We start from the raw sequence: 15,389 nt of genomic DNA on the forward strand, positions 1-15,389 counted from the left end.
TGAAGACAATATTTATAAAATAGTTATATTAGAAGTTTAATGTTTGACAAAATAATAAATTAATTTAGATAAAAAAATTCATATGAAAATTATACAAGTAAATCTAACAATGTATTAAATACATTTTTAACAAGTATTGCATGTTAAGATTAGGCATTTTTAACTGAGCTTGATGGTTTTTTATAAAGTTGGAGGGCATCTGTTATTCAATCAATATCAAAACTTTGAATGATTTTCTTTTCAATGAGAATGATCAATAAATTTTTTAAAAAAAATCATCTGATATTCTATTACAAATCTTGTTCTGAACGAGTTTAATAACAAAAAATGCAAACTCTGATGTTATAATGGAAACTAAAAGAGTCAAGACAAGCTAGATCATTTATCAACAAAGAAGTAAACTTTTGATATTCCCGTCTTTTTCAATACTTAACATAATTCTAAAAATATAGATATATTTTTTAAAGTTTGATTATGAAGAATGTCATATTTGAATAGATCTAATTGATAACTTAGATGTATTTTATCATACTCAGTAAAGTCATTAAGATAACAAGGTTACAAATACTTTTAACATCAAACAATTCGAAATCATTCTGAGGATCGAAAGATGTGACAACAGTAAGTAACTCCACTACATTCTCATTAAATCTGAAATCCAATTCTTGTAAGAGTAAGATAATAGCAATCAAAAATAAATCAACTCGATAATGGTTCTCAATTATGGCATGATGCTTTTGAATACGACCTTTACCTAATTTATATTTAGCCCTCATGTCCAGAATTTTAATTTCATATTTCTCACAAAACTTCTTTATTGACACGAGCAAAGGTTTTCATTTATTTTCTCTCAATTGCCGAAGACAAAAAGCAATACTAAATGAATTGCATTTAGCATGTCTTAAGAGTAGTCAAGTTATAAAGCTTTTAAAAGGTCGTTTGTTATCTCCGACAACTCCCTCATAAGATACAAGATAAACACAAATTCAAATGACATATTGATAAATTATAAAAATGATGAAATAAGGAGTAAAATTATAAAATTATTTTAAGAGCAAAATTTTAAAATTCTAAAAAAATAAGAGTGTGTTATAGAATTATTTTAGGGGCAAAGTTATTCCAAAAAAATAAAGATTGTTATAAAAATTTTAAACTTTGGGAGAGGGTGGGGGTGGAAGGGGCTAGGGCCTCTACAAGCCCCCTTCCATTTTGCCTCTAGGTGGACCTTCCCTGTAACACGCCTATTAGCAAGAGCACAATAAGAATGGCCTTTTCCCTCCCATTATCACTCTTCCCTTTCTCTCCCTTACATGAAACATCTCAATCATGTGAGTGAGCTTGAAAAAATTTTGGGCTAGATTCATACTCATGAACAAAATGGAAGCAAGAATCTTCCCAACAACCCAATCTGATTGAAGTCAACAAAAATTAGATTCAAAAAAGTTGAATCTTAAAACCTAATGGTCAATAAATTAATGGTAAAGACACTTTTGAAAAAGACTAAAAAGGCTTAATGGGTTGAAAGCTTGAAATGGTTAAAGATCCATTCTTTCCTTTTTAAAAAAACAAATCCCAATAAGGAAAAATATACCAACCATGGGAAGGAATTAAAAAGGGAAATCAAAAGGCTAAAGCAGTTGAAGAAGAGAAGGAAGAGAGAAAAAAGAAGAGAAATATTTTTTTTGGTGAATGCGTATTTTAGATGCTATTTATTTGATGGGTATTTTAATCAATTTATAAAATGTGTTGATGTCGTATGAAATTTTGGGGTGGATTCTCCTTTTTAAATAGTAATGGACCCAAGCTTTATTATGGTCAAAACTTAGATAGGTAAGAATAACTTAACCTTTTATTTACAATTTTAGTTCTCTAATCTCTACCTCAATTCTAAATAAATTTAATCATACACTTTTATTAAAAGTATATTTTATTTAAAGAAAATTAATAATTATATTAAAACTTTGTACAAATTCTATCATTTGACTTATTTTACAGTCACTTGACATGCATGAGTACCAAACAAGTTTATTTTTAATAAAAAAAAACTAAAAATTGTTGTTTTAAAATTTTCAAATTAGTAATCATTATTTAGCTAAAATATAATATAATATTTTTTAGACTAATATATAATATGTACACAAAACATTACCCTACCTCAATATGCTAAGGTCCCCTCAAAATTTGGTTTGGAGAGAAAAAAAATGAAAAAAAAATTAATTGATTGATTCACAAAAAAGAGAATAAGACAAAGGGCATTTTAATTTGATGAACAATAATTGTTTGATGATTCACAAAAAAAGGAATAAGAGAAAGGGTCATATCCTCAAATATAAATTAATAGTTATTTTTTCTAGAGAAAAAAAATTATTTGATTGATTCACGGAAAAAAAGAATATAGAAGAAGAGTTTTTCTAATTTGATGAATGATAATTATTTGATTGATTCAAAAAAAAAGAGAAAGAGTTTTTCTAATTTACTAAATGATAATTATTTGATTGGTTCACACAAAAAAAGAGAATGAGAAAAAAGGTATTTCCAATTTGATGAATGATAATCTTTATTCTTGAAACTATTATGTTTGTTTAAGCCCATGTATTTTTATTTTAGATCAAATAAACCTTTATGATTAATAGTTGAGTAATTATCATTGGTCAAAATGTCACTTGTTATTTAATATCTACATAACACTAATATGACATTAACATGAAGAATGAAAAATATTATAAAATCATATTATCATGTCACATAAACATCCCACGTCATCATAAATTAAGATATGCTAATATGCCACATCATTATTAATTATAATATATTAACATGCTACGTTAACATCATATGGTATAAAATGACAAACGATATTTTGATTAAGACAATCATTAATTATAAGAGCTTGTTTGACTCAAAATAAAAAATATAAGGGTTCATTTAGCTCAAAATAAAGTACAAGAGCTTAATTGAATGCAATAAAAGTATAGAGGTTTTGTTGAATTTTCTTGAATAATTTAGGGACTTTTTTAAATATTATGCCTAAAAAGAAAAAAGTCAAGCCTACAAAAAAAAAAGGAAAAACTTCGAGAATTTGAACTCTAGAATAATTAAACCTATGCCAATTAATAGTTTTACTAGAAAGCTTACCACTAATCCAAAAAAGGTTGTTTGAACAAACAATGGAAGGACACATGCTACCCATAAACAAAAATTCTCAAAAAAAAAAGAAAAATAGTTGAATATCATTTTAACAAAGATAATTTTCAGATCATTCAACATCAACATTTACCATAAATGACTCATCAATCACAATTCCACCATTCGCACAAGGAAAACATGCAAGCAAGTAGCAAACAACAACCATTATTGTCACGCAAGTCTATAATGTATTCAAACTCACAATAATCACAATGAACTCATCAATCATGCTCCACATCAGTCATGCTTGGGGTTAACTGTGGTTACATTTGGTGTGATTCACAGCAAGTTGCTAGTCCTTTGAATCCCTTATTTAGCAAGCGCGTCATTTTCCTCAATGGATGACTTGGGAATGTGTCTAATACTCCATTGTCGAATCTTTATGAGTAAATTTAATATCATAATAACAAGAGGCCTCATTCGCCAAGGCACATCTGCAAGATTAGAAATCCATTTTGTCACATTGTAAGAATCGCATTCAAGAAAAAAAGGGTGAGATAGTCACCAGTTAGTAGTAGCATAAATTAAGATTATCTCCTTTAGTGCTAAATGCTCTACCAAATTGGAGTCCGATGTCCAATAGATTTCAAAAAATAGGCAAAAGTTTCCCCTTGATCATCCCGAAGAATGCTACCACTTCCAGAATCACTCAGATTACCTCTTGAAACACCATCCTTGTTGAATTTATGCACCCCAGCTTTAGGTTTCTCCCACAACACCTCTATCTTAACCTTTGGAAAATGCCTTGGATTACTACCTTCATTTGGCTGTCTTGCCAAGTCACTTATAAATAGGTTAAAACCAGGCCACTTGGCATTCATCCACCAAGCAACTTTAACTTTCGTAAGCTCCAAGACTTGGTAGCCATCCCATTGTTTACTCTCAAAGAGAATATCATTTCTAGTAATCCAAATTGTCCAAATGTTGGCATACCACACCATTTTCCAAATTAAGTCATTTTCAAAGACTTAGTGAAATCAAACCATGAAGGAAACAGACTAAAGGCTCACAGTGGGAAACCCAACTCACATTCCACATTGCTCTCCATTGCTACCAAAGAATCTGAGTGCAATCACACAAGAAGAAAAGATGGCTAACAGTTTCAATTTTCTTACTATAAAGCAAGCAATTGGTTGCTTGCTCACTGATGATTCCTTTACTCACCAAAGCTGCCTTGATAGCTAATCTATCTCGCACTAGCTACCAACAGAAGATCTCGATTTCAAATGGGACAAGACCAGACCATATGAGTTTCAAATGGGTGACATAGATTATATTGGCATGCATAACTTGACTGCAAAAAGATTTAGCCGAGTAATCCCCACTGGTGCTACCTTTCCATTTTAACTTGTCTTGGAAATGTTTATTGAGTGGTTGGTTCTCAATAAGATTGAGAAAAGCACTCCATTGTTCATTCTCCCAACTGAAGATATTTCTCCTAAGTTCAACATTCCAAATCCATTCATCCCTATCCCACATGCCACAATCTTCAACTCTCCTATCCTTTTTCACCACCAAGGCATAAATTCTTGGAAACTCATATCTAAGGATGTACCCATCAATCCATTCCTCATCCTAAAATTTAATTCGATTCTCATTACCTAAGGACACACCAAAATCCTCAATAATGTAAGAACTAAAAGTATCACCTCCTTATAAAGGTTTAACAATGTTTCTTCAAATTTCGGATATTCTAACATTATTTTGGAGATTAGGTGTTAGACTCTTTTGATCCAAGCTCAATTTTTCAACCACAATACATCTCCAAAGGCCCTTAGGTTCGTTATCGTAATGCCACAACCACTTATTTAACAAAGTGCTATTTTTTATCTTAATATCAACCAGCCCAAAACCCCCCAATTCATGGTAATTACAAGCAGAAACCCAGCTCACATAATGCAATCGACATACCAAGTTCGGCCTTCCCCATAAAAACCTTTTCTAAATTTTCTCAATTTTGCATTTGACCTTTTTTGGCATCTGAAATAAAGACATGTAAAATAACGGCAAACTACTTAGAACTAACCTTAACAAAGTAAGTCTGCCACCCATGGACAATATCTTAGCATTCCACGTGGATAACTTGCCTTTCAATCTCTGAATAACAGGCTACCAAAGGCTGATGGAATGTGGCACAACCCCTCAAGGAAGCTCGAGGTAAGTGGTAGGAAGGCTGCCTACTTTAAACTGGGTTAAACCAGCCCACTAGTTTACCAAGCTTTTATGGATTCCCACACCATATATATTAGTCTTGTTGAAATTTATTTTGAGTCTAAAAATAGCTTGAAAACATTTCAACAAACGTTTAATATTGAAAAGATTGTCAGGATTTGATTAGCAGAAAATTACCATGTTGTCTGCATACTAAAAGTGGGAAACAAACACTCCAGCCAAGCCAATGGCTATTCCTTTAAATAGCTGTCTGTCAACTGCTCCGTGCACGCATGCATTGAGGGTTTCAACCACAATATTAAATAAAAAGGGTGATAAGGGACAGCCTTGCCGAAAGCTTTTACCCATCTTGAGCTCTATTGTGGGGAACCGTTAACTAGCATAGATACGAAAGCGTTAGTGATACATGACATAATTTACATGCGTCATTTGTCATCTAAACCCTTTGACTTCATGACAAAATGAAGAAGGCTCCATGCAATACTATCAAATGCTTTTTTAAAGTCAATTTTAAAAATGATACCTCCGTTACCATTCCTTGTCATAGTATCAACCAACTCATTCGCCATGAATGCACAGGAACAAGCTACCTACCTTGGATAAACGCAAATTGGTTGATACCCACAACCTCATCAATAACGTTTCGCGATCTCAAAGCAAATGCCTTAGTTGCAATTTTGTAAAGATATCCGACCAAACTGATAGGGTGATATTCATTTAATCCACTTAGATTGGCACACTTTGAAACTAAGGTAATGAAAGAGGCATTTATCCCTTTACCAACAATTTCGGAATTTTTAAACTTCATCATAAAATGCATGGCATCCTCTTTAATGACCACCCATTTTCTTTTGAGAAAGATAAAATTAAAGCCATCCAGTCCTAGTGCCTGCTACCATTACAACTACTAATAGTATCAAAAATCTCCTACTCATAGAAAGGAAACTCAAGTGATTTTGCAGACTGGTCAAAAAGTTTAGCAATCCCACAGTTGAGATTTTTGAGTCTAAAACTGGCTTGAATCAATAAAGAGTTTCAAAGTGTCACGCAACCTCTTCTTTGATCTCCGTAGGATCCTCAATTGTCCGACCATGGCTGATAATTTTAACAATGTAGTTTCCTTATCTTCTCGCAAAGGCCACATTATAGAAGTATCGTATATTTCGATCCCCCTCCAAGTACCTTTTAACTCAAGCTTTCTGCTGCCAATGACACTCTTCAATTCTCAAAAGCTTTCACAACTCACCATTTAATCTTACTAGAGCTTTACTTTTCTCAGCATAATGACCATGCTACTGAATTTCCTTGGTCATATGATGCACTTCCACTTCTAGGTCTTTAATCTTTACATTGACATCGCCATGAACTAACTCTTGCCAAGCCTTAATGTTGTTTTTAATGTGCCTTAGTTTATGCCAAATTACTACTCTTCCACTACCAAGATTTTTTGTGCCTTTCCAAGCCTCCTCAAATATTTGTGCAAAGCTTTTCCCCTGCAAGCAACAGTTAAAGAAACGGAATGGCTTGGGACCGCGATTCTGTTTCTTAGAACTAAGTAACACAAGGTTGTGGTCGGATATTGAATTATGGATTAAGTGATTACTATGGATACTAATAATAGATGATGATGACGTAAATAAATAAAAACTTGAAGAGCACTTGCTGATTGAACATTATTCAACCTATAGAGTTTGGCCTCAAAAACATAATGTTTGGTTAACGTTAGAATTAATTGTATTATGGAGTAAAACCAATTTTAATTAAAGGTAGAGATAAACTAAAAAGAATAAAGACAATTTGTGAGCAGAGACAAGTTTCTTTGTTTTTCTCATTGTATGTAGAGAGAAATTAAACAGATCAGTAGAGTTGGCATGGGCCAAATTACCCGCTGGCCCACGTTGGCATGATTTAGGTTGGGCTTGGTTATTAGTTAATGCATAATGTTTAGATTACAATCCGATTTAAGCATATCCAAAAGGCGGCAATTACTATTACAGCACGTTTAGTTGGGAAGGATAACATAAGCCATTCTGCCCTCTTATCTCAAGGAATAGCTTTCTTAAAAATTATCATTCCTTAAAATCATTGAATAACTAATACGGCCTCTCTTGATATTAATTATTTCAAGCTTATCGGTGTATAAACTTTGACAAGAAAAGTTTTTTTTTTTCCATTTAATCACCGATTTACTATTACGAGTACATATTTTATCACATATATTCTATCATGAAACATATATTTACAAAATTAACACTAAGTAAATGGAAAATAATCCAAACTTTCTCACTTTTTGATTCACAGAATAAACTTAAGAGACAAAATATATTAATTTTCTTATAGCATATATTTTTTAAAACTAAATTAAATATATGTGATCATGTTTGTGCCTATGTGCATATGTATATGTAGTATAGATATACGATTGAATTTGTCATTATGTATGGAATAAGTAAAAAGAGTGGGAGTAGGATGTGGAGGGTGAGGGTGAGGGTGAGGGAGATGAGTCCCACCATTGTTGTACTTATTAACTCCACCCACTGCTTTAAACAGACATTCAGATACTACCACATTTGGAACCCATAGTCCATACATTCGATAAGACAGCTAATTTGTAGCCTCTGGCTCCACCCTCTTCCCAGATTTTTATCAATCATTCAATCATTGTGATTTTCATCATCATTAACTAAGTTGAAATATACCAAACAAAATGTTTAAAATTTGTGCTTTTGGTCACCAGCCTGGCCAAAACACAACCCTGCCACTCTTTTAATATATATATGTTTCTTCAGCATGTTGGCGGTTAGTTTTCATAAATTATATATATATATATTTACACGCCTTAGTTCCACAACAAACATGAAACAGATGAATTAACAATTTAGAAAACATGGTAGTTATTTTTATGAGAAATAATTTATAAAAGAAGGCGTGAAAGATTCATTCCCATCCTTGCCTTTCGGCTATGATTTGTAGCATTAAAGTATACTGTTAGTTTCATTATCTAATTAATAGGTCACTTAACTTTGATTTGATAATCCAGTTAGGTTAGGCTGCCCCACCATGGCATGCAGCTGGGGCATGTAGGGCTCAAACAGGTCGTTTGTTAGCCAGAAATTTCAGATATGTGAAACATATGGGAAGCTGGAAAACTGTGAATCGGAGCTTGAAGATGGATGTATATATGAAGCCTGCTTTGAGGAGAAAAAATTACGGTAATAATAACCATTTCAGGTTTATATGTAGCCATGATCTGCAGGCTCATTGAGTATATATATATATTTATAGAGAGAGAGAGAGAGAGCTGAATTCCGTACGGTTTAAAGTTCCAAAGTATTTTTCTTACTTTTAAGGTTTCAGAGTAAAGAAATTGAAGGAGGCATGGGAATCCCAGTTTGTGGAGATGGCATTGGCCATGGTCTCAATCAAATAGGTCTCCATCTTTGAATAGTACTCTCATTGTCACATTTAATGGCCAAGGCTCAGGAACAATAATATGGTTCTATGTGAGCCACATAAATTAGCTTGCCAGGCATTTGCTGAACATATTCCGGTATAGATTATATTCTGATAGCTCTTTGCACTAGCAAGGAATGAAATGAATCCATTGAGCACACTGCAGGGGTATGCTCTTCATATCCATATATTATTATATACTTTTACTAAAATAAGGTAAACAGAAACTTTTGTATACTTGAAAAACAGTGGATATATAATTTCATGCAAGTATCAGTATTACATTATGTTTTTCTCAATGCAAAATACCAATTTATCACCCTTTGTTTTCCAATATAAGAATAAAATATTACAATTGGTATGTAAGATTTCTACCTAAATCATGCACTCTTACAAAAGAAATACATGTTGCAGTTTTTGTTGAAGTACAAGTGAGTGAAGAGAAGACAAAGTGCTGTAAGCTAGTGGTAGTCTGAAAGAGTTGGGAGTGGATGAGATCCTGGAATCAAATTTACAGGCCAATAAGTTGCCGTTAAAGAAGAAACAAGCGGAGTCACCCCAATATCCAACAGTAGGTGAATAAAAGTGGTATGCATTCTTTCTTACCATTCCATACTTTATATTATTTCTTCTGCAGAATCTAAGAATTAGTAGAGACTGTAGAAGGAGACAACAGGAATGCAACTGCAGCACTGACAGTCAGCCATCATGGAACATTTGTAAAAGAATGATACTAGTAGTATTACTTTTCTAGTTTCCACTCCCAAGACTTACCCCATTTCTTTCAGCATTCTCATTTCCTCTAATTGTGTTGCTCGTTGAGATGATGAAAATCGAAGCAAACCCAGCATTATTTTGTTTGGTTATTATAACAAAGCAATATCAAATTAATTAATTTAACCACATTAATTTTGATTCTCCATTATCTTAACACTAATGTCAAAACTTGTTATGTCCTGAAAAAATAATACCATAACTTACTTCACACAAGGATAAGCGTTTGAATTTTCGCATCCTGTTGTTATATCAGACTATTACTTTCAACACATGATAAATGATAATGATAGGTGTAGGACCTTAGCCAAAAAATTTCAAGTCAACCTCTGGTTACCATTCATATATATTCACTTTTACCCGCAAATGGAAGCACCGACTAGGAGCAAATTAAGCCCCGAGTAGATAAACACAAGGTGTACCCAAGTGGAAAATTCCACAAATTTGTTGGCGTGACTGGTAAGCATAGAAGGCCCAGAGGCAAGCAGATGAGCCAATGATACACGGCAAACTGGTAGAGAATATTCTTCCAGTTTTTAACCTTAGCACTTACTCCAAATCATCATGATTAGAGACAATCTAATTAATTTGGCATTGATACTAAGAGTCGAGCTTAATGAAACATAATTAATCATGAAACATACCATACCATGTCTATAAATCATCAGCATACTTTTTGAAAATGGAAAACAAGTGTAGGGTTGATTTACTCCCGTACAATATGGAACGACAAATATCGAAGAGATTAACAGTGCTCCGAAGAAAAATGAAAATAGATATACTGATAACAAATACAGGCTTTATGATAAGCAAGAATGCCCCTGTTATACGGCGGAAAGCAAGAGGGCCCTGGTTGCTTTATGTAAGGTTTTTTAAGACTTAGGCCTTGTGCTTGCTAATGCTCCCCTTGTCCCTTGTGGGTCAATGCCTTCTTTTCCGGTTGTGATTTCATCACAAAGGCGAGTGTTCAATATATATATAAACACATTTATGACGTTTAGGTGTAGAAGAGTCTATATATATTAAACCAGAATATTTTTTGTATGGCTTTACAGAGCTGCTCAAATTGCATGCAGATCAAATATTTTCAGGAGTATCCTATGACGACGATCTTGCTACGGAACCTATTGCAATGTAGAACATTTTCTATTTATTGTCCAAAATATCTTTTTGCAACAAGATGTATAAATTGAGACAAGTCTTATACCAACAACAAGACATGAAATTCTTTCATTCGAGTTCACTATCAAATGTTGTTCACAAGTAGACCATATTTTTTCTCGGCAAATCAAATCAGTTGACAGGATTTCCTAACTACCGCCAGGAAAATTTACCAAAATTGTTTTTGGCTTGTTTCTTATAGCGTATAGATGTTAAACCATCAGCTTTAGCTTGTCCCATGCAAAGCATGAAACACCCCAACATCTATAATTAAGCTAAGGAGACAATACGACACCCATTCCCCAGTGCCAAGAACCTCAACATCAGGACAACGTACAGCTCGATCTCTCGTTAAAAAAAAAAAAAATTTAAATCTAACGAGGTTGATTCTTTTGCTATCATTTCGAAATCCGTCCCCGCTTGTGAAAAACAAAATGAAATATCAAACACATATACTTGAATATTTGGTAAACAAAATAACTCGGTGTAAACCGGAGTATGTACATTCTCCTCGAAAACCCAACTTGTATAAAAGTAGATATGCATGATTCTGTCAGCACTTTCAAAATTAAACCTGTAAAATGATTTCAATCAACTACTTTTAGAACTTGATTCTACACTTTCTTTTGCTAGCAACAGTGGGTGTCTTACATAAAATTTTTGCCAAAAGTTGGGTCTGCATTGGCTGCTCCCAACATATCTAAAATAATATTTTTGTTGTTGGGCATTAGTTCTCAGCATATATGGCCAGGCCAATCTATGGCAGATTTTCCATCATGATTCTATATTAACGATCATGATATACAACACAAGTAACGAATTTTGCAAGATTTAAATTTTATTCCGTCTATCATCTGCAATATTATGGAAGATTTTCAATGCACAATTAATCTTAATTCCAAGTTTTTTTTTCTTTAAACATAAATTAATCACATTTATTTACATCTAAATTTGGTTTACCTATGCACATTATATATGACATTTTTGAAAAAAAAAAATTAAACATGCAGAAGAAATAGGATCACCCTTGAAGATACAGTGCATTATATAATTTTGCAGATATAATTATCATAGAACAAAATCCTTTTATCAAAATATAAAAAACACAATTTTGATCCATGCAATAGCTTAGTGATAGTTATAATATATATATATACATATTACCTCCAAAGAAAAGGCCTCTATTTCTAATTCCTATTCTAGGCCAGCTTAATTATAAAAAGGGAAAAAATGATAAAAATAAGAAATAAGATTTTAGATAAGCTTAATTAGATATTAATCGTAATGTAAAATCCTGTCAGATTCAATAGACATTTCACAATTCCATTTTGTAAGCAGAAGTCAATAACTCCAAATAGATTCAAATAATTTCTTTCTTGTTAGATTCCGTTTTTCTTCCTTGATCAAGAATTTCCAGAGCCTATGCTGTGCAGCCATGACCACGGCTGGATTTTCATGAACTTTTCCTTGGTCAAAAGAACTACAGTAACTATTTGAGCTTAGGGTCTCCTGGGGGTGGCTCCCCACATATTATAATATTAGTTGTTAAAGTATACATTTCGACCAGAAAATCCTGCAATTAATTGGAGAAACCCAATCTGTTTCTTTAATATTAAGCCCATCATTCATAAAATAAAGGCACTAAAAAAGCAAAGAAGAAGAAAACGATAACTAAAAACACTTTATCAAGCATCCGTTCATCAAGAATCTCAAACAGAAATGAAGCTGGAAAGAGTTGCACCAGATATTATAATATAAGTAATGTAACCTCAAACCTTAATTTTTTTCTTTTCTACACTCTCTGCTAGTTATTGTCATCAGCTACTGCAATAGCATTGTCGTTTTGACCCAGCAAACTGCTTATTGATCGAGCTTTAACCATCCCAAGCTTCACTCTCTTCTTTGTCATCATCAATGGTTTCTGATCCTCCTCTTGTTCATTCCCAGTTTCACCACTCTCACCAAGCAATTCACGCTTTGTTTGCTTTGCTTGCAATTGTTGAGATGGTGATGAAGAGTTCGATAATGGCTGATGATGATCATTATTAGGTTGCTGCTCCTCCTTCTTTGCAGCATTACTACCAGAAAGACCGGCTGCGAACACTGGTCATGCTCCTCAGCCTGCCTTTACCCAAATGATGCTCACAAAGAGAGTAACCAACGAGGGTTTGTTGACAACATCTCCATCCCCTTCCATTAACTCGACTGCACCGTGACCCTTCCATGAGTGCACCACCTCTACCTCTCTTTTTTGCACTACTAGGATTACTATCGACACTAGCAGTACCGTCTTTGATCTCTTTCTCTTCTTGTTCATGATTATCGTTTTGCTGCTGCACAAATTTCTTGTTCATCTTGGTCTTCATCTTGTTGATGTTGGTCACCTTCTTATTATTATCTTTCTCCATTATCGTATCATCATCGTAATTCCCTCTTCTTTCGAAGCTCCCTCTCCTCTTCTTCAAAGGAAATGCTTTCTCTCCCTCACCCCATCTCCCAACAGCTTCATTTGGTGCAATCAAACAACGAGAAAAAGAGCAACACCTTCAATACTATCAAACACTAGAGACTTTCATTCTATTTTTTTTATGCAAATAATTCTTACCTTGATGAGAAGAACTTGATCGTGGAACAAACCCAGAGCCTAGTTCTGCATCTAAAACACTTTTCTCCCTAGAAAACCAAACCAAACCCAGAAGATCCACAACCACAAACACAAATTTTTACAGCCAGAGAAAAAAAAAACATAAATAAATGAAATAAGTGCAAATTAGAGCAAGATGTAAACAACATTCGTTGGGACGGGGACCAGCATCCCATGCTAACGTGCACCGCATGGACATATATTAGTTAACCAAAATTGAAGGAAAAAGAGAGAAAGAGAGAGAGAGAGAGACTTACACCTAAGATGAGATTAGATGGGAAGGTATGGTGGCTAGCCAAAGATGATATAAAAACACCTAAAACAGTATTTCCACTTACAGTATTATTTTTATTTTACTGGTATGTTTCTTTTTCTTTTGGTGTTGGTTAAAAACTCAAGATCAGTATTTAGACCCCTTCTTTTTCACCTTTTTACTACAAGATTTCATGAAAGAAGAGAAGAACATTGGTTTTTATTTTTAACCTTTTTAGCCTTCCTTTCTTACCTGGTATCATTACTCTTCTCCCCTTCTCCTCCCCTTTCCTCCTCTTCTCCTCCTCCTCCTTGCTTCAAAACCTACAAAAAAGACAATACAAAAGGATCCCACTTAGCTAGGCTTGTATTTTTTTACCTAATGCAACTATCATGGGTGCAAATTAATCAAAGTAAAAAAATTTCAACAAGATGCTTCTTTTTGTTACATTGAACACTGGTGCACTATTATTAACAACCTAAAGCTGTGATAAAAATGAAAACAAAAAAAGTTTTATTTCTATTTGTTGGGATTGAATCATTGAACTAACCAAGTAATCTTCTTTCTTCTTCGGCTTCTTGTTGTCGTTGTCTTCTCCATGTGTTGTTGTTCCAGCAGGAAAAGCAGATGAATCACGGTCTTGGGTTTGTAGTTGTCGGATCGGGTGATTAGGACGATCAGACGACAGGCGAAGATCAAAGCGAGGAGTGGGTAAAGGAGGCTGCTGCTGCTGTAGCGGGAGTTGCACCACCGGAGGCGCGTTAAAGTTGGGATCTGATGGAAGAGGTACTGGTGAAATAGAATAGAAAGGTAGCGGAACCTGTCTTTTCCTGATCCTCATCGATGCAAGATAAGATTTTCCTTTCACTTCCTCTCAGAGTTAAAAAAAAAAGAACAAAGAAACCCAAACAGAAGAGCCCGAAGAAACCAAGCAAAAAACAAAGAAAAACAACAAGGAGAAGAAGGAAATGATCTTTCCAAAAAGAGGGGTCAGATTTTGCTGTGAGACCAATAAAAGAGAGAAGGAAAACAAAGAAAGTGCAAAACCCAAATACTACAATAACAACACCAAGACCAAGAAATGGTTTTTTTTTTTTTATCTTAATAACAAATACTAATAAAAATAATGCTAATAATTATAATAATATCAAGTTTCTTTATTTCTCTCTCTCTAACTTTTATTTGTTGCACCACAGAAGGAAGAGGGAGATTGCACGTGGAGATCACGTGCATTGCGGGGAGGGGAGTGACCGGTTGAGAAGGTAGGCGGTGGAGGAATCAGGAGGAGGTGAAGGGGACAGGGTACGGATGGGGAAGAGGAGGGAGAGGGAAGGGGTGCCAGGGTGGAATCGGGGGTGAATACAAAATGATGGGAGTGGGTAGTTTTATCGTTTATACTTTTTAGATGAGATTGGTGGGTCCCTCCTCTTCCCGCTCTAACAGCAACGACTCTGATGATGCCCCCCTCCCTCTACCCTTTTCTTTTTTCTTTCTCATTTTAACTCCCGTTTTCTAGTTTTTTTTTTTAAAAAAAAAAATTAACATAAATTACTTGTTGAAAAAAACAATATTTTAAAAAAAATCTTCAATTTTTTATAAAAATTTAAATAAATTTCTTTTATGTTGCTAGATTCAGTTAAGTTTATATATTTTATTTTTAATTCAATAAATATTTATAATTAAGTATTAGTTAATGTCATTAATCACATTGTCATTTTTCGTTTTAAAATTGACATGACACTAAAA

General features: G+C 33.7%; 1 protein-coding gene across 1 annotated transcript; it reads right to left on the reverse strand.

The window, feature by feature from the left end:
• Positions 1 to 12,408: 12,408 nt before the first annotated feature.
• Positions 12,409 to 14,942, reverse strand: LOC110415213 (uncharacterized). Its single transcript, XM_021426788.2, is given in 5 exon segments — positions 12,409 to 12,833; positions 12,835 to 13,249; positions 13,352 to 13,419; positions 13,896 to 13,966; positions 14,194 to 14,942. Coding segments are annotated over 5 exon segments (1,128 nt in total). The 5' UTR covers positions 14,485 to 14,942; the 3' UTR covers positions 12,409 to 12,550.
• Between the last annotated feature and the right edge of the window lie 447 nt (positions 14,943 to 15,389).

The sequence above is a fragment of the Theobroma umbraticum genome, unplaced genomic scaffold, assembly GCF_002168275.2.
Source record: "Theobroma umbraticum cultivar Fairchild unplaced genomic scaffold, ASM216827v3 scaffold_147.0, whole genome shotgun sequence".
In the NCBI taxonomy this organism is placed as follows: domain Eukaryota; kingdom Viridiplantae; phylum Streptophyta; class Magnoliopsida; order Malvales; family Malvaceae; genus Theobroma; species Theobroma umbraticum.